The sequence below is a fragment of the Maniola hyperantus genome, chromosome Z (genome assembly GCF_902806685.2).
Source record: "Maniola hyperantus chromosome Z, iAphHyp1.2, whole genome shotgun sequence".
NCBI classification, from domain to species: domain Eukaryota; kingdom Metazoa; phylum Arthropoda; class Insecta; order Lepidoptera; family Nymphalidae; genus Maniola; species Maniola hyperantus.
The window spans coordinates 14754636-14780684 of NC_048564.1; the positions used below are offsets into that span (position 1 = coordinate 14754636).

The following is a 26049-nucleotide window of genomic DNA, read 5'->3' on the forward strand; positions in this document are numbered from 1 at the left end:
ATTTCCGCAAAGTAACGCCTGCTTCTATACAACATCCTTTCCGTTTATCATAAATAGTACCTACGTAATAATGGTTTTTTATGGGATGAATATCCGTTTGCCACCCAGATTCGCAGTTCTCATACATATTGACATAACTGTAACTCTATTGACCTAGATTTTACAATACTTGAGTTAGAACACGTTATCTACCATGGTTCATAAAAAAACTTAAATGTCACATGAATATCAATAACAGCGATTGTCTAATGTCCTTGCATATTTTGTAGCGAGTGTTAAAATTTAAATATCACATTTCGCCAGAGCAGAAGTGTGTTACGGAATACAATAGAAACGATACTCCTTAGTATATTTTTACTGTACTATCGAAATAAGCTGTGATAACCTAATGATTAGGACGTCCGCCTTCTAATAGGAGGTCGGGGGTTCGATCCCGGGCACGCACCTCTAACTTTCGAAGTTATGTGCGTTTGAAGTAATTAAATATCACTTGTTTTAACGGTGAAGGAAAACATCGTGAGGAAACCTGCATGCCTGAGAATTCTCCATAATGTTCTCAAAGGTGTGTGAAGTCTTCCAATCCGCACATGGCCAGCGTGGTAGACTATGGCCAAAACCCTCCTCACTCTGAGAGGAGACCCATGCTCTGTAGTGAGCCGGCGATGGGTTGATCATGACGATGACTATAGAAATAGCGGGTGTAGAGTTTAGCAATGAATGAGTTTGTCGGTTCGCCGCAGTCGGGTAAAAAAGAACCGAGCCTCGGTGCCATTGTACTCCCGTCTTGGGCGTTGCGCCTTCACCATCATGACCAACCCATCGCCGGCTCACTGCAGAGCACGGGTCTCGTCTCAGAGTGAGAAAGGTTTGGCCGTAGTAGGTATACCACGCTGGCCAAGTGCGGATTGGTAGACTTCACACACCTTTGAGAACATTATGGAGAACTCTCAGGCATGCAGGTTTCCTCATGATGTTTTCCTTCACCGTTAAAGCAAGTGATATTAAATTACTTAAAACGCACATAGCTCCGAAAAGTTAAAGGGCGTGCCCGGGACCAAACCCCCGACCTCCAATTGAAAGGCGGACGTCCTTACCACTAGGCCATCACAGCTTAGCGCCTCAGCTTCTTTTAAAGTTGTCGAAAACGCCACAGCTCAAATTCCCAGAACAGTTTCAGCTGTCACTACGCGCAGCTGGCGATAACATCAGGAATGTGTTGGCTAGGCCTCGGCGGACTCGCCAAACATGGTAGCGGCCGCGCCGGAGTATCATGGCCGTTTTTACATATTTCTGACCATAGAATTCAGAATGCGTATAGAAGTACCTTGTCCTGGTTTTGTTGCAACGACGAGCGGATTTATTGGCCAGTTTTCCAATTGTGTGAAATTCGCAGTTAGGGCACCTTAGCTGGTCTGCCCATATTCTTGGTGAATGGCCTCTCGATCTTTCGACCACGATCACGACAACGATCTTTAGAAATGAAAGAACGACCGAAGAGAGAGATAAAAGTGGCGAAGCAAGAAGCGAAAAAGAGACGCATCTGCATATATAGTTTTATATGTTTTATTTTTCGTTTAATTTTAATAGCTATCTATAGATACTAAGACCAGGACTTCCCTCGTGTGGGTTTGTACAGAATTTGTGTAACCACAACATTTAGCTGAGTGTCTTTTCGGTGTCATTTTTGACACAGTTTGTTAGGTTAGATTTTAAGGCATGATTTTTGTAGTTAAATGTTTATAGTGTTTAACATGTGTTGGATCAACAAATACATATATTTCTATTCTATTCTATTCTATATCGTTATAGTTCAATGCAACGTTATGCTTTGGTCGTAGATATCTTTGTTCTTCGTTGATATGTTCCTTCACATTACTTTGGCACTCATTCCTCTTCTGAGTACCTATCGTCATTGTCAATGCTGAGGCCTTGAAGGTCACAGAACATCTTCCCATCACTGTGCACAGCTATACGATCAGGTGTACCAAGTATGGTGTAGATTAGGTCAGACCAACGCATAGGGCTAAGTCCTTTTAGCTTTTATGTATGAGTTGTTAAAATAACGTCGACAGTCTTAGTGATAAATACAACAAATACCATATATGTTACCTTATTTAGGATTCTGTGTTTCTGACATAAGGTTACATTGAACAAAATAATAAATTTTTGCCCAAAAACGGTACCTACCTCCTGTTTCGGTATTACGATAAATTATTGCCATGTCATAACATAAACCCATGCATAAACCCTCTTATTTATATTTAAACTTAATTTTTTTAAATTTATATCACTAACTGATTTCACAAACGGAAAAGGTTTTATGTGTGTATTTTTTATAATAACCCGATTACTATGGTAAATTTGGTACATTTGATCTCTTTGGCCGGAACACAGAAAAGCTACCGTGGGGTTTTTAAACCTAAACCAGCTTGGACGAGGTTGCGGACATTGTCTATTTAATACAGATATGGCTTGCATCCCTGAGATAGATATAGGCAACTTTTTATCCCGGAAAATCGAAGAGTTACCTCGGAATGTACGAAATCGCGAGCCTCATCTACTCTGTCATTTTGTTTTTATTTATCTAAATATATAAAAGGAAAAGGTGACTGACTGACTGACTGATCTACCAACGCACAGCTTAAACAACTGGACGGATCGAACTGAAATTTGGCATGCAGATAGCTATTATGACGAAGGCATCCGCTAAGAAAGGATTTTTAAAAATTCAACCCCAAGGGGGTGAAATAGGCGTTTGAAATTTGTGTAGTCCACGCGGACGAAGTTGCTAGCATAAGCTAGTTTGCAATAAAGTTTTTCTATCTATCGATCTAATGGTTCATTTGGAATAGATTAATTACCTGCTGAGTTCCTTGCTGGTTCTTCTCAAAAGCAGATTTTAATGTTTTTAGTCAAGAATGGAAAGTTAACAAATTAGGTAGAATAGTAATAAAGAAGACCGTCGTAGTCTGATTGCGAAGAGTTATATTATAGCGTGTTAGGCGTCGCTGTTCCGTGGAGGTAAATGGATGGGTGACCTACTAAATTATTAAACACCATCATGATCAGCCATCACTGGCTCACCACCATAATGAAGAACTCTCATTCATGCAGGTTTCCTCACGATGTTTTCCTTAACCGTTATTCCGCTTTTGTACCCTCAAATGTACCATAATGTCATAAACCATAATATTAATCAAGTAGGTAGGTATTACCAATGAAGTGAACAATTATAAATTTCATTTCATGCCTTATTACAATTTTCATATTTAATATAAAGCATAAAATTTAATTGATTTATAAATCATACGCCCGACCTCCTTAATTAAAATAATAATGTAAATCAACATTCTGTATTATAATAACATTTATTTACTGACTGATTAAACATGCTTATCATATCAATGCCATTTTCTTTGAAGTCTCCGCTGTCTTTATTAATTAGGTACTAAGTCTAACTGATTGCCATTTCGAACTGTCGCGTACTATACTTCTTTTTACATATACAATAATTGAGTTTAAGTTTATCTAAATGACAAACAAAGCCTTAATTTATGCCGCCAAATTATAACCGTATACCATAAAAGTAAAATGTGTGTTCCACATATTTCGGTATCTTACGAATTATTAGCTGTGATAATTTATTTTTCCAGCGAAAGTTTTTTTATTACGTAAGCCAAAATTAAACCATTTATTTAATGCCATCAACTGAACAGACATATCAACTTCTACATCAAATTCAATCCTTCAGCCAACTTTTTCGTCATTTGCAAGTTAGGGCGTTTGTGCACTCATTTGTATTCGTATTCGTGAAAATTCGATTCCAAGTGGTCGTCATACAAAACGTACGGCTTGTGCACTGATTTGATAGGTACGTATTTTGATTTTTACGGATCCGTATAATACGAACCATTTTAGTTCAAAAGCGTACGTACATTTTGTATAACGGTTACTACGAATTTTATTCTTACGAAAACCAATACGAATCCAATACGAATGAGTGCACAAACGCCCTGAAATAACTAGTCAGCTCGACCCTGCTGATTTTATTATTAGCTGATGCCCGCGTTTTCGTTTGCGTTGATTTAGATTTTTAAAAAACTCTTGGAAACCCTTTGAGTTTCCGGAATAAAAAGTAGCCTATTTGTCCTTGACTATACCCATGCAAAAATCACGTCGAACCGTTTCTCCGTTGCAACGTGATTGAAGGACAAACCAACAAATAAACACTCGCATTTATAATATGGGTAGTGTTTGTAAACTAGGATAGACGTTAGAGCGTGTCGGCTACCAACTTGTCGGCACATCTAAAGACGGTTTAAGTAAAGTTGGGGTCATAACCGAGGTTAAGCGCTACGCATATTAAAGACGGTGAGCCGTGAGATAATAGGTTGCGACAAACGAAGTAAATAGATTCGTCACGATTATATAAATCGGTTTGATAAACACCTTATAAAAGATCGTTCAGACGAACTCGACAGCACGCACGATTTTTTGGATGCGATACAACGGAGCTTTAACTTATGAAACCTCATAAGTAATGAAAACAAATGGCGAGAAACGCCTCAAATGTCACACAAAGTTTAAATATCTCGAGAACAGCTGAACCGATTTCGCTTATTCTTTTTTATAATATTCCTTGAAGTACGAGGATGGTTCTTACGGAGAAAAAAATTTAAAAAATAGCCTGAAAAAAACCGACTGTTAGGCGGTACGAAGTTTGCCGGGTCAGCTAGTTTAATATGAATTTGTGTGTCACAAATGTAAAAAATAAATAAATAAAGTCTAAGGACCAGTTTCATTACTTCTAAATAAACTTTATTTAAGGCCGCGGATACACCTGTTAGTTTTACTCACGTAAGTAGTTACATGTTTAACTTACGACTGTAAATGTTCGATAATATTTTCAAAAACGCATGTATTTAAACGCGCGTATTTCCTCTTCTGTAGATACTCTTATTATTACTACTACTTTGGTGTCGCAAGTCATTCTATTTGACCCAACTGACTTCAATTTAGTCAATAGGATGCAATTATTGTTTCGAACTTTGAAAGTGCATCGAGTTAACTACCTTTTGCATCATTACAATTGTATTAAGATTTTACGATGTTTTTCTGAATATTCCACTGCTACTTTTTTTTCTTTTTTTTTAAAGAATATTAGCCATATTAAATGACTAATATTCCCCTTTCCTCTCCAATTAAGCGTCAGGCTTGTGCTAGGAGTAGGTACGACAATAGTGCAACGGGCGGGATTTGAACCGTCGACCTTTCGGTTTTCAGTCCACTCCTATACCGGTTGAGCTATTGAGGCTCAGATTATTATTATTAAGTTGCTACTGTCTTCTGCTGCTTATTTAGTACATTACGCGTCTGAAAGTAATGTACATCAGCCTTTAGAATGTCATTTCGGCTTTGTAGAGCGTTGTACTCGTACCTGTATTTACCTGTTTTTGTCGGTCTCAACGTCAGAGACAATGCTCTACAAATCTCCTTCTAAAGGTCGATGTACATTACTTTCACCTGACAGGTCACCTACGCTATCCCGCACCGGCTTAGCGCGGGGGCTGTGCGGATGTGCGGGGCATCCCCACCCCGATTGCTATCTCGACCTGTCGCGTACTATAGGTAGGTACTGTCTACAGCTACTTGTTAAGGGGAATTCTTTGATTGTGTCTCGCGCAAAATATTCAGTTTAGAAAAAAATATATATTACAGATCTCGATATCATTTTTGAAGACCTATCCATAGATACCCCACACGTATGGGTTTGATGAATTTTTTTTTTAGTTTCAGTTCTAACTTAACTTAGGTATGGGGAACCCCCAAAATTTATTGTTTTTTTTTCTATTTTTGTGTGAAAATCTTAATGCGGTTCACAGAATACATCTACTTACCAAGTTTCAACAGTATAGCTCTTATAGTTTCGGAGAAAAGTGGCTGTGACATACGGACGGACAGACAGACAGACATGACGAATATATAAGGGTTCCGTTTTTCGCCATTTGGCTACGCAACCCTAAAAACGATACCTATAAGAAACTCTCGCCTATACACAACCATATCATCTGATCCATAACAAAACAGTACAATATGACTTCACCAATGAGTCAGAGGCCGTAGCCCGAAAAAACCCGTAATAGTAATATGAAGAATGCCGCAAATATTTACACAAGTACACTAAATTACTTACTATGATACTATTATTCGATGTAAATATTTGTATACCCAATGATATAACACGTGTAAAAAGCAATAGATTGCCTAGTGGTTAGGACGTCCGCCTTCTAATCGAAGGTCAGGGGTTCGATCCCGGGTACGCACCTCTAACTTTTCGGAGTTATGTGCGTTTTAATTAATTAAATATCACTTGCTTTAACGGTGAAGGAAAACATCGCGAGGAAACCTGCATGCCTGAGAGTTCTCTATAATGTTCTCAAAGGTGTGTGAAGTCTACCAATCCGCACATGGCCAGCGTGGTAGACTATGGCCAAAACCCTTCTCCCTCTGAGAGGAGACCCGTGCTCTGTAGTGAGCCGGTGATGGGTTGATCATGATGATGATGATGATGATGATGATGAATTGCAGTTTGCGCATCTACAGTACGCGACAGGTCGAGATAGCAATAGGAGTGGGATTGCCCCGCACATCCGCACTGCCCCAGCGCTTACCCGGTGCGGACGAGCGCGGGTGACGTGCGGGTGTGCGGCGCGTTCCCCCGCTTCATACCCCGTCTGCCATCTCGACCTGTAGCATACTATAACTAGAAAATCCCGGAACTTAAATGGCAGGTTTTGCCGACAAGAGTTGGCTTTCTATTATACAAGATGACTTGTCCTGGCTTGTCTAATCAATGGGCTGATTGTAATAGATTAAAAAAGTGTTTTACTTAAAAACCTTACTCATAAAACGTTCTGTATGAAAGCTTCGAAATTTCTAATGGAAGATATTTAGATGTTACTAGGTGATGCCCGCGACTTCGTCCGCGTTTCGATTTTAAAAGTGCCAGTGGGAACTCTTTGATTTTCCGGGATAAAATATAGCCTATGTCGTTTCCCGGGATACAAGCTATCTCTGTACAAAATTTCGTCAAAATCAGTTAAACGGATGGGCCGGTAAAAGCTAGCAGACATACAGACAGACACACTATATTAGTATGGATAGTAGTAGTATAGTATTTATACTATTAGTATGGATTAGTATGGATAGTATGGATATGGATAAGCGAATGCACAGAAAAACACAGATTACCTACTACTTTGTTTCATATAGTTTAGAGATCCAACGTGGCCAGAACCGCAGGAGAAAGCTAGTCTGAAATATGAAAGAACATTCCAATGCTAAATAGCGTAAAATATAGAATTAAGTAGATATAGTTATGATAGTCTAAGGGCCGGTAGTTTCAAACCATTGGTCTTCGTAAGATCCGTTCGTTAAAATTTAACGGACGTAGACGAACTTTAACGTCTGTTAATTTAAGTGCGTTGCTTCATTGTACAAAAAACTGTTCGTCATTGTTATTTTGGTTGCGAAACTAACCCTAAAAATTAACTTACTTCTCCGTATCCTTTTCTTATTTCATTTTAAGTATATTAAATTATATACATAGTTATTAATATTGCTACTTCGCATTTTAAACACTTTTTCTTTCTTACAAAATCTTCAAAAAAACTATCATTAAAAGCTTTGAATTAAATTGATTCCATTATAATTTGTAAATAAAATATTCCGTTTGTAAGAAGTATGAAGTTACGAACTGATTTGACGATCACCAATGGCGCCAGCACTGGTTAACGTAAACGTAACTTTTTAACGAACGTTAGCGCTAATAGATGCTGAATCAACGCTTTTTCTTTACTTACGTTCGTTAGCGCCATATTTAAAGGTTACGTGTCCGTCAAAGTTTGTTGAAACAACCGGCCCTAAGAGACCATCTCTTATACTATCATCCTATTAAGGTGGAATTGCAATTATGTATTACTAGCTGATGCCCGCGACTTCGTGCGCGTGGAATTGGGTTTTTTAAAAATCTCTTTGCTTTTCCGGGATAACAAGTAGCCTTTGTCACTTTCCAGGTCTTTATCAATACCCATGCAAAAACTCACGTCAATCTGTTGCATCGTTGCGACGTGATTGAAGGACAACCCAACAAACAAACACACATTTATAATAGCGTACTGTGTGAACGAAACGAAAACATCGAGAGGAAACCTGCATGCCTAGTTCTCCATAATGTTCTCAAAGGTGTGTGAAGCCTACCAATCCGCACATGGCCAGCGTGGTAGACTATGGCCAAAACACTTCTCACTCTGAGAGGAGACCCGTGCTCTGTACTCTGTAGTGAGCCGGTGATGGGTTGATCATGATGATGATGACTGTGTGATAACTACACACGCGTAACAGTACGCTACATGTGGTATTTTTGTTGTCGATAAATATTTTTATTAGCTTATGCCCTGTTGACTACATAGATTTCAAACCCCTGTTTTACCCCTTTAGGAATTGAACTTTCAAAAATCCTATCTTAGCGGATCTCTACGTCATCCGCTATCCGTAGCCCGATCCATCCAGTAGTTTGAGCTTTGCTTTGAGATCAGTCAGGTTTTCTTTTTATATAATGAGAGCCGTAGATAATTTCAGCCATTGAGCCGCGAAAAGGCAATAGACACTGCCAATTCTGTTGTAGGTACAAAAGTAAACTAAATTGAGAGGTCTAAATATAGAGCAAATATTTTCACTATGTTCTTTGTTGAAAAGAATAGCAGTTTAGATAATATAGGACGGCAAAAAAGTACACCTTACTTTTTGTTAATGTTTCTTCATCATTATATCAGTGGTCTCTTATACTATAAATGGCACATTCGCTCAAGTAGTTGTCCAGTAAATAGCCGCGGAAACGTAAGTGGCTTCTTTCTTAGACATTATGTTTGCTGTACAATGTATGAAACCGTTATCTCTACAGGTGTAATATTTTTATAGTTCCCGTATTAGGGTACCTGTCCACTAAAGCGAAGCGGAGCGGAGGTGTGTTGAGCAGACCAATCAGATTGTCGGTAAATAACGTGACATTTTTATTCCATCATCTGATAAGACTCTGATTGGTCAACTCATACATCTCCGCTCCGCTCCCTTTTAGTCGACAGGCACCCTTAATAACTTAAAAAATTGTTTTAGTAGAACTTTACCTGATCACATACTAGCTGATTTTGAGTTTCGCCATCTTATTTTTTACTAGCTTATGCTCACTACTTCGTCCGCGTGGACTATACAAATTTCAACCCCCTTTTTCACCCCCTTAGGGGTACAATTTTCAAAACTCCTTTCTTAGCGGATACCTACGTCATAATAGCTATCTGTTTGCTAAATTTAAGCCCGATCCGTCCAGTAGTTCGAGCTGTGCGTTGATAGATTAGTCAGTCAGTCAGTCACCTATTCCTTTTATATACATAGATTATAAGCTGTGATAGCCTAGTGGTTAGGACGTCCGCCTTCTAATCCGAGGTCGGGGGTTCGATCCCGGGCACGCGATATAACATTTCGGAGTTATGTGCGTTTTAAGTAATTAAATGTAAATGCTTTAACGGTGAAGGAAAACATCGCGAGGAAACCTGCATCTGAGAGTTCTGCATAATGTTCCTAAAGGTGTGTGAAGTCTACCAATCCGCACATGGCCAGCGTGGTAGACTATGGCCAAAACCCTTCTCACTTTAAGAGGAGACCCGTGCTCTGTAGTGAGCCAGCGATGGGTTGATCATGATGATGATGATGATGATAGCGGCAATAGAAATACACATTCTGAAAATTCTATTCTTTATCTATTACGGTTTCTCACGGTGTTTTCCTTCATCGTTAAAGCAAGTGATATTTAATTACTTAAAACGCACATATACCTCCGAAAAGTTAGACGTGCGTACCCGGGATTGAACCCCCGATCTCCGATTAGATGGCGGACGTCCTAACCACTAGGCTATCACAGTTTAAAGTATAGAATAACTTATTTTTTGCCCATGTACACGAAGATAAGTACATTTCAATTATTTATGAAATCATTTTTCCCGCGTGGGCAGAACTGAGTTTACGATGAGTTGCTTGTGTCATAAATATGTTTATGTTGTGATCTATATATGGGACGGCCTTGGATTCTAACAACGCATTTACCGGGCGGTTAATTAGATATTTGAGTTTTCCACTAGGTATTATCTTAACTGATGCGTGGGCGCAACCATAAGTTGTTTGTTATTTATATTTGTTATATACAGGGTGCTTTTCAGGAAATCTTATACTGAAAGGTTAACTTAGGCTGAGATCTATAGAGCGCACTTTGACTATGCGCATACTTAAGATTGGGTTAAAACGAGACAGATTTATGTGAGAGATATGTACATATGTCTCGTTTTAACTCTGTCTTAACTCTAAGCTAAGTCAGAGTGCGCTCTATTTACGCCCCTTTCACACTTTGTTTATATGCTAGCGAGCATCCCGCATGCGGGATGCTCGTGTGAACGCTAGCACACAAACACATTCGCCATCAAACGGGATTCTGCAGAAAACGGGATCCTGCAAAAAACTGGACGCCGTGTGAAAGGGCTGTAAGTATTCAGACTTTAATAAATGAAAGTCCTTGCTCTTCTCGGGTACAGTTATCGAATTGATTTTATTAATGTTAATAGACTCACTTAAAGGGCATTCCATTCTGTTTCGATAAAAAATAAGAAATCGATAGATTTAAATATCGCGCTTATGTGTACTGTTTTTATCCGCACACTACAAAATATGTGCTTATTTTCAATGCTATCATCCTGTATATGATGCCTTAATTTAAATATTAATTTGACAAATAGCGAGACAAAAGAAGTGACATGATTTATTGATCGATATATCTCTTTTGTTTACGAGTATATTTTAAACATGGACCTAGTTAAAGAGTCGATAGAAGAACCGCCTGTCTGTCATTTATGAATCAGATCAGCCTATAACTGTAGGTCGATTTCGTAAAACCTGCATCAATCATTATTACAATTTTAATTGTTGTGATTGGCTGAATTTGTGCGATTCTGTTTGCAACAATGCATTGTAGCCAGTAGTGAGCGAGCGTTAACCAATCAGAGATGATTGCGATCGTGACATTGTAGCTGTTATTTTACCGCAGCCGATCCCCACCTTGTACTGATAGCCACCGAGCTGATTTGACATTTACTTTTAATCCATTGAAGGGTTTCTACTAAAAAAAAAAATAGTATCATTCAATGGAGCTGCAATGTAGAACCAATCAATGTCAAATGAATTCTGTAAATATCATACAGTGTTAGACACTGAGTTAGCGAATTACCCCGCCAGGTCTGGTATCGTCTGAGAATTAACTAGTTTCGTATTAAAATTAAAATTCAAGTGCGTAAGCAAGGAGCGAAAGTTTTAACTTTAACGTGACGAAATATGTGTAGTTACGGGCGGCTCTTTCGAAAACCTATGATTTGAATGCCGTGCGATATTATGTAGATCGATCGCTAACACGCAAGGTCTACAAATGTATGCAACATTACGAAAATTCGTGTTACTTACTTAAATAGTTTTGCTGTACCTAATTGGTCGAAATTTGCAAATGCACTTTGGTGTTTTGCAAGAAGTGAATTGCATTGAAATTGCAATGACTTACTAGTGTGTATAGTTCGCGACAGGTCGAGATGGCAATCGGGGTATGAGGCTGGTGGACGCCCCGCACGTCACCCGCGCTCGCCCGCATCGGGTTAACTTATTCTATCTTGAAAGTATTGACCTTTATCTATGTGATAGGTACCTACAAATTAAAAAGTTATTATAGTCATATGAATAGAAACATTGCGAGATGATGAAACCCATTCAGCAACAAGTTTTACACAATCTAACGTAACTCGTAGAAAGTTACTGCATAAAATGTAATTTAATAGCAAATCGAACATGCATTAGTTGACAATGTTTATCGTCAATAAATATGCAAGTTTACGATGCGAACATTAACAAGAGATATCTGCGCGCGCGCAGCCTTCGCACCATCTAAGCGTGATGACCGCACGGACTACCCCTTTCACTTGTATTCGCACCGGATCGAGCAGAACGCTGCGCCTTTCTCTATCTCCCTATCTCGGTCTAACGCACGTCGTGTTGCGCTAATCGTCATAGTGGTGGGTACGCGCAGGCCGCTTGCCATCCGCGCAACAGTAGCGCGGTACCCTCGACAACATCCGCACGAAAGCGTCCGCGCGGATGCCCCACCGGAACCATGAAGTCGAAACCGGCACTTTACGTTGACGCGCCACCGTTTAGGCCATGGCCGCCGCTTTCCCGCCAAGCGCAGCCCAACTTTTACTTTCGACCGCCCGATCCCATGGATCCGAGGAACTTCAAGACTTCCTCCTCTAAAGTCTCCACTTACTCGGATTTCTCGGCGATGAGTGCCTACAGCAACAAGTCGAGGGACTACTACTTCCTGTCGCCCAGCTATAGATCAGCTGGTGCGCCCACGCCCAGCAACCACGCCGACCTTTACGTCAGCAGGGAGAGGCCCAGACAGATCCGGCATCCCAACACGACGCATCCCCACACTGCGCATCCCAACACTTCGAATCCCAACACTTCGCATCCCAACACGTCGCCCGCTTGCCCTTGCAACCGCTCTCGGTCCATGGAAGACGTACGCACCGAAGTGGTCACCGAATGGGAGGACGACGATGAGAACGGCAATAGAATCGTCGCGCCCGCGACCAAATTCAATCGCACATCGTACAAAGCGAACACAACCTTCGAGAAGCAAAACTACCTAACTCGACACTCTATGGAGAATCTGGTCGACAGATCTCCTCAAGTGCCGCCACCCAAACGCAACAGTGCCTTTCAGGTAATTGAACAACTTTCTACAGAGACAGCGATCTCATTGTGAGGCGATTTATTTCTACGATTACATTTCTTTCTGTAGCCTAACTAGTTGTTGTGATTCTGTGTTAATTCGTTCATATCATTATGGATCTGTGCTAATTAACAATGTATTTATGCGTACTTTCTAAGCTTCCTTATTTACGTGGTTATCCAATACTGAGCGAAGTGAGGATGTGCTATGTGTTTGCGAAGCTCTGGCGATTGTGTGTAGAGGCTATAGTATAACGTGTGTTGTGAGGAGGAAGCGATGGGCTGTCAAGCACTGTTCAGCTCCGTTGGACCGCGACTAGCCGCCCTGTGCACAGTGTAACGGACATTCAATACTGGTTATATATTTATAGTTCATGCAAACAGGTAAACAGCATCATTTGCGCCATATCCAAATATGGTCATTGTTACTAAACGCGTAACTATTTGGGTTTCCAGGTGATTCGGACATTTTTTCTCACTGTTACCTAACTATTGCGATGCGAATGTGAATTCGATTGTGTCCGATCCACTTTAACGCGGCTACCTAGTAATTCGTATAATTATGATGCAATTCCTTAATATACGAGTTGCTACTGCCTTTTTTCCCGTTCTACGTAATTAAATATGTGTTAACACATAAATTAAAGTTCTTTTTATTATTTTAACTTTGCAGTGCGAATTAATATGGATGTTTACTCTATTATTATTTATATAATTTATGTATTCAACGTAATATGCTTTACTTTAATTGAAATCCTTCAGTCACATTCCGTCAAACGTGTAATAACTACTACTATTTCTAGAATGGTATAAGTGCTTTGAAGTCAGTCAAGTACTAATTACCTAACTACCAACTGATGTGTACTTATTTCACGTGATAGGATCAATAGTGTAAAATTTAGTTTAATTATACATTCATTAGATCGTTAAATAAAAATTTTCGCTATTGATTATGTCATTATATACTCTCCTCTCCAAAAACGAGATTTTTCTTAATCAATCGTCAGAAGAAAGCGTGTTTTGCGTAACGAAATATTCGAAATCTGTGCCATAAGCTTGCTTTCTATACAAAATGCAAACTACTACATAACACTCTATGACCGTGCAGGTTTGTACGTCGTTGCTTCGGGCCTCATAATTAGTCAATTTTGTAAAATACTACAATTATTATTGAATCTAGGTATTCACATATGTATTATTAATTTTCTATTCTTTACCTTAGTAAAGTGATCAATTAACAGATACTATAAAGCCGTTAATCGTCGGTGATCGTACAAATGCCTAAATAAAGCTAGGTATCTATGCTTTGCTATAAAAAAACTCCGCACCTTAATTCGACTCCTCTCTGCAGGTGTGCGTTACGCCTTACTCTAAGCACGAATGTGTCAAATTCTGTACCTATTGCTTGTGTGATGATGTGTATGACATAACATGCAAATATGAATAATCCATCCATATCAAACCCTCGAATGTTCGATATATGTATAATAGCTTAGTATGTTTTGCTATAAAAAAACTCCGCACCACTCCACTCCACTCTGCCGGTGTGCGTTTCGTCTTACTGTAAACACGAATATGCCACAGTTTGTACCTATTGCGTGTGTGATCATGTGTGTGACATAACAAGCAAATATGAATAATTCACCCATATCAAACCCTCGAATGTTCGATATCTGTATAATCGCAAACAATAATCCAGTTAGTTCCAACTAGTAGGCGTTTAAGGGATCTGGTATGCGAATGAAGGGCCGCATAGATAATGAATCGACCTCTGAATACGAATTAATAATCACAACCTATCGCCTGTTTGCGACTACAACTTGTTATTTCAGAAAAGTGTCATTATCTAAATCTATAAAAGGAGAAGGTTCTGACTAACTGACCGACTGGCTCACTGACTGACTGACTGGCTGGCTGACTGACTGACTGACTGACTGACTGACTGACTGACTGACTGACTGACTGACTGACCGACCGACCGACCGACCGACCGACGATCTATAAACGCACAGCTCAAACTATTGGACGGATCGGACTGAATAACATGCAGATAGCTATTATGACGTAGGCATCCGCTAAAAAAAGGGCTTTTGAAAATTAATTAAATAAAATATCATAAAATAATTTTCAAAAATCATGTTTTTTTGAAATAACACATTGTAGTCGCAACCAGGCGATATTTAGATAATGATTTTTTGTTCTTTATAATATTCTGCGTTTTGAAAAGAACTTGCTGAATCAGTTTAGTTGAGTCTGCTTTCTGAACTGGCGGCGCAGCGGTCGAGTCTTACCTTGTGACAGCCACAAGTTGACCTTCATGAAATAATTTGAAATTGCAACTCTACAGATCGTTAGTCATCACTCATCAATCGTCATCTTCATTATCGACCGATAGGCGTCCACTGCTGGGCTTCCACATGCCATGGTCTTGCGCCGCCTGAATCCATTAGCTCCCTGCCACTCGTTTGATATCGTCTGTCCACTTAGTGGACGGTCTTCCAACACTTCGCTTTCCAGTGCGAGTCGTCATTCTAGTACCTTGAGACACTAATATCTATAGGTCCGAACTATGTAGGGCACATAGTTCAAAAAACCGATAAACGTTGGGGGATGGGACCCATTCATTGCCCGTTAGTCATACAATATACAGTTAGATTTCTAAAGGGTTTTGTTTAGGATAAAACGACATAAGCAAGCTGACAACGACTGGTACCTTTTAAGGAGCGATAGAGCGCGCGGCTGGCATATGACGTACCTAAAGACCGTAATAGGTGCGTTCTATTCTAGCATAAAAACCGATCGTTTATCAAACTTTTTACCTCTTAATTTTCGTACCAATATTTTGATCTCATAGTTTTAATAATGCTGCCTCTATCTAACGTTCTATATACATTGACTATAAAAATTAGACATGGCAACTAACATGCCAGTTGAATCACAGAGGCATTCCTCTGCCAGAGCCGGCCAAGTGTGAGTCAGACTCGCGCACCGAGGGTTCCGTATTACAGTCGTATTTTTTTAGACATTTTGCATAATAAATCAAAAACTATTATGCATAAAAATAAATAAATCTGTTTTAGAAAGTACGGGTAAAGCCCTTTCTTATGATACCCCATATTATCTTTCTTTGAAAGTTTAAAATACTAATTATTTGTTCAGGAACACGTTATAGGTTTCTTGACAGCCAGGACAGATAGACAGACAGACAACGAAGTCCTATAAGCGTTCCTATTTCTTTTTGAGACATGGAACACGAAAAAATCTTGTATTGTGAAAAGTTTGTAATATATTGCAAAAAAATCTGACTAACGCTAGAGGTCAACGAACGTAGCGTAAATAAGTGCCGTGGGGTCAATTCCGCGTAAAACCCCGAGTTCATGTTATACATTGCGGATTAGAAAAATACTAAATCACTAAAACTACAAGTATAAGGCAAATGGATATTAATATTGGATTGTGTTTAGGTAGTATAATCATAGCGCTAAGTTTTTGCTAGCGTATTATAAACACCCTGTGTACTTACATCAAGCAATCTTTACAGCAAAAGGTGCTCAGAAACGGCCAGTCTGCACAGAAAAACATGCCAAAGCCAGTCAGTTCAATGGCCGAGGTCGACAGCTCCAAACCCACCTTCAAGCCTATTACAATGCTTGAAGATTTGCAAGCAGTTCGATGTGCAGAGTTCCATCCCAATGGGAAATTGTACGCTGTCGGTTCTAACACCAAGACGCTCAGAATATGCACTTACCCCAAGATGGATGAGATCAACTGGGATGACGTCAAGTGAGTATAATATTATTATTTATTTAAACACCGTTAAGGCTGATCCACACCTGCGCACGCGCACGAACCGTACACACGATGCGTATCATGAGAACTTAATATGGACATGTTAACGAGTGGTTTGCGAGCGGTTCGCGTGCTCTTTGAACAATCACGGCGCGCACATGTAGATTTGGAACACCCTTCCAGCATCAGTTTTCCCCTCCAATTATAATATTGTGGGTACCTTCAAGTCAAGAGTGAATAGGCATCTTCTAGGCAAGCGTGCTCCATCTTAGGCTGCATCATCACTTGCCACCAGGTCTGATTGCAACCAAGCGCTAGTCTATAAATTAAAAAAATAATTGTGAGTTTTTGGGAGTGAGTACAAACATGATATACGCGTTCGGACTTGCACGCGCGCAGATAGACAGGGAAGCGTCCACATGCGTTTGATGTGCATTATGCGCATGGTTCGTGCGTGTGCACAGATGTGGGTCCACCTTTAGAGATGCCTCGGTCCAGCGAGTTCCGTACCCCGGAAGGATACCACTAATCGTTTTCTACGCGGAACGCTAAATATGCCACCACGTATTTACCAGTAGCGTGATAACTAGCCACGGCCGAAGCATCCCAATTTATTTTCAAAAGGTAAAAGTTATTTTGCGAGTTTATATGTATATAGGTTGTGATCTCCAGAACTAACGTTCCTGAAACGATTCTGAAAATTGTTTCACTGATAAATTGTACTATATACGTGGGCGGAACCACGGCCAAAAGCTAGTGTATTATTTATGTTTCGACGTGCCCTGTTAAAATTGTCTGTTATAGTTTCTGGGTAAAGTGATATATATTTGCCTGCAGGGTTAGCATGGGCGGGGATATAATTTTCTCCCCGGGGAAAGGATAAAATCTTTATCCCCTCCGACAGCTTTATCCACTCTCCGAGCATGGGCTCACGGGTGGATATAATTATCCACAGTGAATAAAACGGGGGACTTTTCGGTTTTTGGATCTTTTCCTTTACCTTTATTGGGTTAATGGTAATTGGTATTTGGGACCTATGTTGGGTTTATGTTGGGGTTCCCAAACATATTCCAAACATACCCAAACACAACCCAAACATAACACAAACACAACCCAAACATAACCCAAACACAACCCAAACATAACCTAAACCCAACAGGTACCAACCCAAACACAACCCAAACATAACCTAAACCCAACAGGTACCGCGAGACATGTTTTGATTTTTTAAGTTCTATGAGAATAAACTTAAACCCACGTCTAATGTCGAGGATAAAATTGTCCCCGAATTAGGGATAAACTTCTCCTCTCCCCTGTTGCCGTGCTTTGAGAGGTGGACAAGTAAATTTTATCCCTCGTCAGTGGATATAATTGGGGGATAAATTTTTTGTCTCCTGCCCATGCTAGGGGGGCTGAAATGGTTATGAACAAAAACATGGGTTTTATGACGTCACACTCACCCAAACTTATATATTACGTGTTTGAAGTACATTCACGTTGGTGACGCAATATGCGCGTCAAATGTGAGTCGTAATGTCAAGTTTCCATATAACTCAACAGAACGACCCTGGAACACTTAGCCTTTCTCAATTCCTATACACCTACCTGTCGGTAGCTATATGTGCGCACTGTTTTCGTATTAATTAATTTTATTTCGCCTTCTAATCGAAGGTCGGTGGTTCGATCCCGGGCACCTCTAACTTTTTGGAGTTATGTGCGATTTAAGCAATTAAATATCACTTGCTGTAAAATTGCTGTGAAGTATTGTGAGGAAACCTGCATGCTTGAGAGTTCTCCATAATGTTCTCTAAGGTGTGTGAAGTCTGCCAATCCGCACATGGCCAGCATGGTAGACTATGGCCAAAACCCTTCTCACTCCGCGACCCGTGCTCTGTAGTGAGCTAGCGATGGGTTGATCATGATGATGATGAATGTCTTGTATAGCACATGTAAAGGAAAAATTCGAAAATCAACCACATGTAACTCTCTTGCACGCAGATTTGCTCAGTTTCTTTCATCGTTAAAGCCCCAATAGCTCAACGGTTAAAAGAGCGGACTGAATTCTGAAAGGTTGCCGGTTGAAATCCCACCCGTTGCCCTATTGTCGTACCTTCTCCTAGCACAAGCTTTACGCTTAGTTGGAGGGGAAAGGGGAATATTAGTCATCATGATGAACTTGGCAAAAAAAAAATGCGCACATAATTCGGAAAAGTTAGAGATTTTCCGAATATTAGGTGGACGGGCTTATACAGAAAACATTATTATCTAAATATATAAAACGAAAAGGTGACTGATTGACTGATCTATCAATGCACAGCTCAAACTACTTAACGGATCCGGCTGAAATTTGGCATGCATATAGCTATTAAGACGTAGGCATCCGCTAAGAAAGGACTTTTGAAAATTCAACCCCTAAGGGGGTGAAATAGGGATTTGAAATTTGTGTAATCTACGCGGACGATGTCTCGAGAATAAGCTAGTCTTTTAATAAATTTATATCGTACAGTCATTCAAATCTCTTCACTTGTAATAATTTCATCAGACGGCATTCATATCGCGGAGTGCTTTGTGTTTCAGAATGCTCATTAAATATGCGTCAGAGAGACAGATGCCACTCTGTAAACCGCTTATGACCCAACTCACGAATTATAGTCTAAGAGCTTGCGAGATTATACTATTCTTATATTTTAATATAAATATCGCGAGCAAACGAGCAGGCGGGTCAACTGATGTCAAGTGCATTTGCAGTACCGGCAAAGCTGTGCCGCCAAGCGATTTAGCATTGCGGTACTATGCCGTATATAAACCAAAGGGGCATGGGTTTGTGGCGGTTGCCACACTAGAAACTAGATGGCGCTGTTCAATCGATGACGTAGTCCCGAACAAATGTACCGCCGATGGTAATCGCACTAACGGAGTTTTCTGCAATCTGGACTATATATAGAAGTTTCAAGACATAACCGTCGGCCCAGCTGGCGCTACCGAGCACAACCAACCGCTCGGTGGGAGATCTCCCCTTTGGTACGGTCGAGCCTGCACACCGCTCCCGTACAGGTTCATTAAAAACTGCCATACCCCTTGCATCGTCACTTACCATCAGGTGAGATTGCAGTCAGGGGCTAACTTGTATCTGAATAAAAACATTTAAAAAAAATCCCTTATGGTATGGGTCCACTGTCAGGATCCGGGAAATGATTCTGGTTCGGACTTTATTGATAGTTCGGCATTCGGCAAATCAACTGGCCAGGGCCACACTATTCGGGATACGGCGAATGTTTTGGGTTTGGCGGATTTTTAAATAAATTTGGTGATTCAACCAGCTGGCAGAAGCGGCACTGAAATCAGATAGTGCTCCTTGTAGCATATTAAATATATTCCGGAAAAACAAAGAATTCCTGCAGGATTTCAAAAACCTTATATTTATCTAAATAGTATATAAAACGAAAAGGTGACTGACTGATCTATCAACGCATAGCGCAAATTACTGGACGGATATAGCTATTATGACGTAGACATCCGCTAAGAAAGGATTTTTGAAAATTCAACCCTAGTGGGGTAAAATAGGGGTTCGAAATTTGTGTAGTCCACGCGGACGAAGTCGCGAGCACAAGTTAGTAAAACCTATGATTCTGGTTAGCGCGAATGTGCGGAACGATACGATTGTCGCCGGCCACACAATTCGCGATATCACGAATCATATTTTTTATTGAAAAGAACTTTTCAATTAAATTTATTTTATTTATTTTGCTCAGATATGGTAGTTACATGTATATTATTTACATGGGGTCTTAAAAATTTGGTAATCAGTCACATATCCTGCCAAGCATGGCGTGCAAAATTAATTGAACCCAGCATCTCATTTTCCGAATCTCGATAGTGGAGCCGTACCATTAAAGATGCATTCATCGTTTAAACATCCATCTTCAATATAAACAATGCCGCCACTTGATGCAGCGGGGGCGTAGGTAGTCCGCTTAATGCGAGTCGACGAACGCTCCTATATGGAATAACAAACGGTTCATACATAAACAAATTTGCACAGGTCAACGACCTCGCGCATTTAGTTTGAGAGTGACTTAAGGTGGCCCTTCATACGCGCTTCTCCATACAAACGTATTACGCTTATTATTCTATTCTTTGTTGTTCTAGATCTATAACTAAGTCATATATCGATTTATCTCTCCACTAACTGATGCCCGCGACTTCGTCCGCGTGGATTTAGGTTTTTAAAAATCCCGTGGGAACTCGCTGTGCTGTCGCGGCAGCAATGTAGCGGAACATTGCTGCCTAGCTCGGAATGTAATGTCATATAAGCTAATAGAGATTATATGGGGACCAGTAGTGCCGCGACAGCACTGTAACAGCTGGTGACAGCACTGTTGCGGCAGCACAGCTGCGTACAGCGTGGTTCGGAATCATACCTTAAAAGTTTTCCCTTCAAAAATAGCATTTCCAGTATCCTGCTAATTAATTATTAACCATGCACCTGCTAGACCATTTTTTTCTATAGTGGATATGCACAATGCATGGCACATGATCTATTGTTAGTAGGTACTTATTACTATATATGTTAATTACATAAAGACACGGTCAACGTGACAATGTTATGTGTTTCATAAGCGACAGTTGACGAGTTTGTGCGAATCACTTTCTACTTGCAGTAGGTATACCACTAGTCACTACCCTCGTCACTCATTTGCACAACCACGTGACTTTTACGGTTAAAGAACTTTATTCTCACTAAGAATTAAATTCACTTACATGAGAAATTTAACAAATAAACAGTAGGTATCTTATCCACACATCACTGCAATTTTATACAAAACAAAGTGGGTAGAAATAAAATTATCGCAAAGTAAGCGAGACGGTCGAGTGCGCGATACAGGCAAAACACGGATTACTAGAAACTAGAAACGGCTTGGCACTTCAGGGTAAGTACAGTAGTATAATAGTAATGATATCTGTATCTATGTGTATGTATTACATATTATAGTAAATATAGGGTTTATAGTATATAAATGTATACATATATGTATATTTAAAAATGTTTATATTATGTTTGTATTTTATTTTTATTTTTATAGTCATGTATGTGAATTTAGTATGAAAATTTATTTTACTTATATTTATATATAAACATGTAATGTAGCATAATATGGTTTTTTTATGTTAAGGTTATTTTTCTTTTTCACAAATATGTACGTGATCGACAAACAAACATGTTCTATGGTAAGACTGCGTGTTACCCGCGAATCGTTTGAAAATTGTTGGAAAGTCACTTATGCCCATCTTACGCCTGATATCGAAGTTAAGGGCTAACTTGTTTTTTTTTTATTAAAAAGTTAGAATATAGACAGAGTGAACAAGAGTGAGGAAACTCTCGGTTTGATCCTGAATCGATCATATTACAAATGTTAGATACTATTTTGACGTAAAATCATAGAAAAATGCCTCGACGTTTTGCTAGAAGTTCCCTAACTGTCGTGAACTGTGATATACCTAGACAAAAAGTTTGGCTAACAACAACTTTTCCCAGATATACGTTAATTAAAAAAGAAAAAAGCAAGGAAAAATGTAAATAGGTAGAGTCACGTAAGTAAGTCGTATAGCTAGAAATATAATGTAAAAAGTTGCAAAGAGTACCATGAATGTTGTCATAGAATGAAAAATTGAACATAGAATCATAATCATCGTCAACCAATAGACGCCCACTAGCTGGTCATAGGTCTCTTATTGGGATTTCCACTTGCCACAGTTCGGTGTTTACATAGTGGGGGTCTGCTAACGCTGCACTTTTTTGTGCAAGGTCTCCATTCTAGCACCTTGGGACTCCATCGTCTATCAGTTTTTCGAACTACATGCCCTACCCATCGCAACTTCAACTTCGCAACCCATTGAGTTACTACAGATCTCCTCACATAAATTAACCATAACCATTTTTTGCAGAGAGGGTGCATCGCCACCCACAGTTCTCCTAAAAAGGACAAAGCATCACAAAGGAAGCATCTACTGCCTGGCCTGGAGCCCCGCGGGAGACCTTCTCGCCACCGCCTCCAATGACAAGACTGTCAAGCTCATGCGCTTCAACAGCCACACATGCAACTTAGAAGGCCAAGAGGTAAGCCAAATATTGCATATGTTGTATAGAAGCAGGCGTTACTTCGCGGAAGTCCATGATATACAATGAACCAAAAGTTTAATTTGCTGTAATCCGCTGAAACAGGTAGAATCTGTATGATGCAATATGCAGCATGCGAAATGCGCCGCCCGCCCTCCCACTGCTAACCATATCTATCCGGTCTGGCCCTCAAATTTCAGAACTCAGTGGTTTGAGCTATACGTTGATATGTCAGTCAGCCAATTTCTCCTTTTATATTAAACACTATACTTTAGATGTAGGAATAGTAGGAAACATGCCATAATATATTCTACGTAAGATTTATTATAGTCTTTATTAAGTCAATTTATCCTGATGTATCACAATGATACTCCATCGTTCCAAGAGTAGGTGTATTACATTTCCTCTATAATGTAATGTGATACCATATTGTACCATCTGATTAACTAGCTAGGTTAATAAATAATAATACAATGTGACGTATCGTAGTGGGTATGTTATTTATTACTTGTTAGTTTGATAAGATATAATTTTATCTCAAATTAGCTTATGGCCTCGACTTCGTACGCGTGGACTTCACAAATTTTGAACCCCTATTTTGCACCCTTAGGGGTTGAATTTTCAAAAATCCTTTCTTAGCGGATGTTTACGTCATAATAGCTATCTGCATGCCAAATTTCAGCCCGATCCGTCCAGTAGTTTGAGCTGTGCGTTGATAGACCAGTCAGTCAGTCAGTCACCCTTTCGTTTTATATATTTAAAGATAATGTATTTTGTCGATAAACTATTAATTGCGCACTGACGTGTTTCAATGAAAATCAAGCACCCTTTTGTGTTTTGTTTTCATAAAATGAAAATGAAAATGAAAATATTTTTACTAGCTGGTCCCCGCGGCTTTGCCCGCGTGGATTTAGGTTCTTTAAAATCCCGTGGGAACTCTTTGATTTTCCGGGATAAAAAGTAGCCTATGTCCTTCCCCGGGATGCAGGCTATATTTGTACCAAATTTCATCAAAATCGGTGAACGGATGGGCCGTGAAAAGCTAGAAGACAGACAGACAGACGTACAGACATACACACTTTCGCATTTATAATATTAGTATGGATTACTCTAAACTTTTACAAGTACTTTTGAATCGTCGGATGCATCTACCACTGGTTCGGAATGCCTTTCCTACCGAGAAGTACCAGCAGGAAACTCGGCGATTGCTCTTTTCAAATATTTGATATACAATATTATGCCATGTATAAAAAAGTATTTGCAGTCTTGTGCGTTGCTGGAACGAGCTGCAGGTCAAATCTACGCTCTTTTATCATTTAGATAATCTTCAATTGTGTAATATGCTTTTTTCAGGAGCATACTTTTAGTAGATTTTTTAAAGCGTTTAAACTACCGTGAGTAATGTCCATTATAAATAATATCTATCCCGGCTGTACTCACGTGTCTAGTCGAAACTAGTCGGGCTAACGTCGACTAGACACGTGAGTACAGCCGGGATAGAGATTTTTTAAACTTGTGTAAAGGTAAGTCCATAATACCGATTTCAACCGTATGCCCAAGTAAATAAAGTTGAAATAAAGTTGTTACCAAAAACACGCCACTCCACTCTATAGGTATACGTTGCGCATATTATTTCTTTCGGAAAAACTTTCTGCTGTCTATTTTTTATTCGTTCGTTAATCACCTGAGGCTTCTTTACAATCAAAGTTTTGATGTTGTTTTGAAAACTTTCCATTTCTGTAATATTACAGTGGCGTGCACAGGAGTTCAAGCCAGGGTATGCATTTAGGTATGAACTTATTTTACGGCAGGTTAAAATGAAAAATAAGCATTGATTAATTACAATGAGGGTAAGCAGTGCGTTTATGCCTCTATGAGCTGCACGCCACTGGTAATATACCTATATTACAGAAATGGGGAGTTTTCAAAACAACCGTACAGTACTCTTCCACCTTTTACACGAGTAATAAATATTCAGATTATCCAGTGTGGTCTCTTAGTGTGAGTTTCATACAAGTTTTCCGCTTCTACGTCCACGTGGTACTTGTTTCTAAGGGTTCCGTATCTCCAGGAAAAAAAGGATCACTTCGTTGTCTACCTGTCCCTCAAGACCCTTTAATGTAAATATATAAAAGGAAAAGGTGACTGACTGACCTATCAACGCACGGCTCAAACTACTGGACGGATCGGGTTTTTAAATTTGGCATGCAGATAGCTATTATGACGCAGGCATCCGCTAAGAAAGGATTTTTGTAAATTCAACCCCTAAAGGGGTGAAATAGGGGTTTGAATTTTTTGTAGTTCAAGCGGATGAAGTCGTGAGCATAAGCTAGTGTAATAAAAAGCTGTAGTGTGCCCTACACTAGAATCATGAAATTTGGCAGGAACAATGTCTTATAGCTTATAGCACAAGTCAAGGGAATAACTTAAAACCGCGAATTTGTGGTGGACGGTACGGAACCCTTCGTGTAAGAGTTAGACTCGCACTTGACCGGTTATTTGTAACCTATAATCGGTTACTATGCGCCATCGTACAGAAACGCAAAATCGTTTGGCAACACGAATAAAATGGAACCACTTTGCCGTGGGTAGTAAGTGGTAACTAGCTTCAACCAAAACCTTCCGCCAGACCAGACCTAAGCCCGTTTGGAAATTATAATTCTTAATATTAAATTGTTCCAGTCGGAAATCGAACCCGGGACTCTAATACTACAGCGATAAACACAGCGCCAAGATAGTCGTCTCAATTTGTACAAACAAATTAGCACGTTTAGCGAACTATGTTCATTTTGTAGCTGTCTAGATAATCTATTGGAATAGACAAATCATCGACCACTAAATGGTTGCTAATAAAGTGACCTCATATGTTTTCATTGGATGATCACATTGGTTAAAAATGTTGTGATCGCCATTTTCGGCGACCTTCTGTCAGCGTGAATGTCGCCGTTACCAGCAAAACAACCCGAATCTTGCCTGTCGGAGGTTTCGGCAGTGGCTATTTACCGGCAAAGCCGTGCTGCCAAGCGATTACAGCCTCAATAGCTCAATAGTTACAGGAGCGGACTGAATTCTGAAAGGTCCGGCGGTTCAAATCATCCATTGCACTATTGTCGTACCTACTCCTAGCACACGCTTTAGGGCGGTTTCGGACTAGCGTTTTATACGCGCGTATGAGCTCGTTTTTGGAAGCGCATGTAGGCGTATAGGCGCTCCTTTTGGCACACGCTTAACTCGTACGAGCGTTGACGCGCTTCTAAGCTCGT

The 26049-nt window shown here is 39.8% G+C and overlaps 1 protein-coding gene across 6 annotated transcripts in view; it reads left to right on the forward strand.

Annotated features, from left to right (window-relative positions):
* The window catches only part of LOC117995351 (WD repeat-containing protein 47), a 49938-nt gene that overhangs the window by 19303 nt on the left and 4586 nt on the right, over window positions 1-26049 (forward strand). For 5 of the 6 annotated variants that reach the window (XM_034983363.2, XM_069508630.1, XM_034983361.2 and 2 more), the window contains 2 exons: window positions 16421-16662; window positions 22615-22786. In XM_034983363.2, coding sequence (XP_034839254.2) covers window positions 16421-16662; window positions 22615-22786 — 414 coding nt within the window. Of the gene's footprint in view, window positions 1-12061; window positions 12872-16420; window positions 16663-22614; window positions 22787-26049 lie in introns of those variants that run through there. The other variant, XM_034983362.2, reaches the window with a different exon arrangement.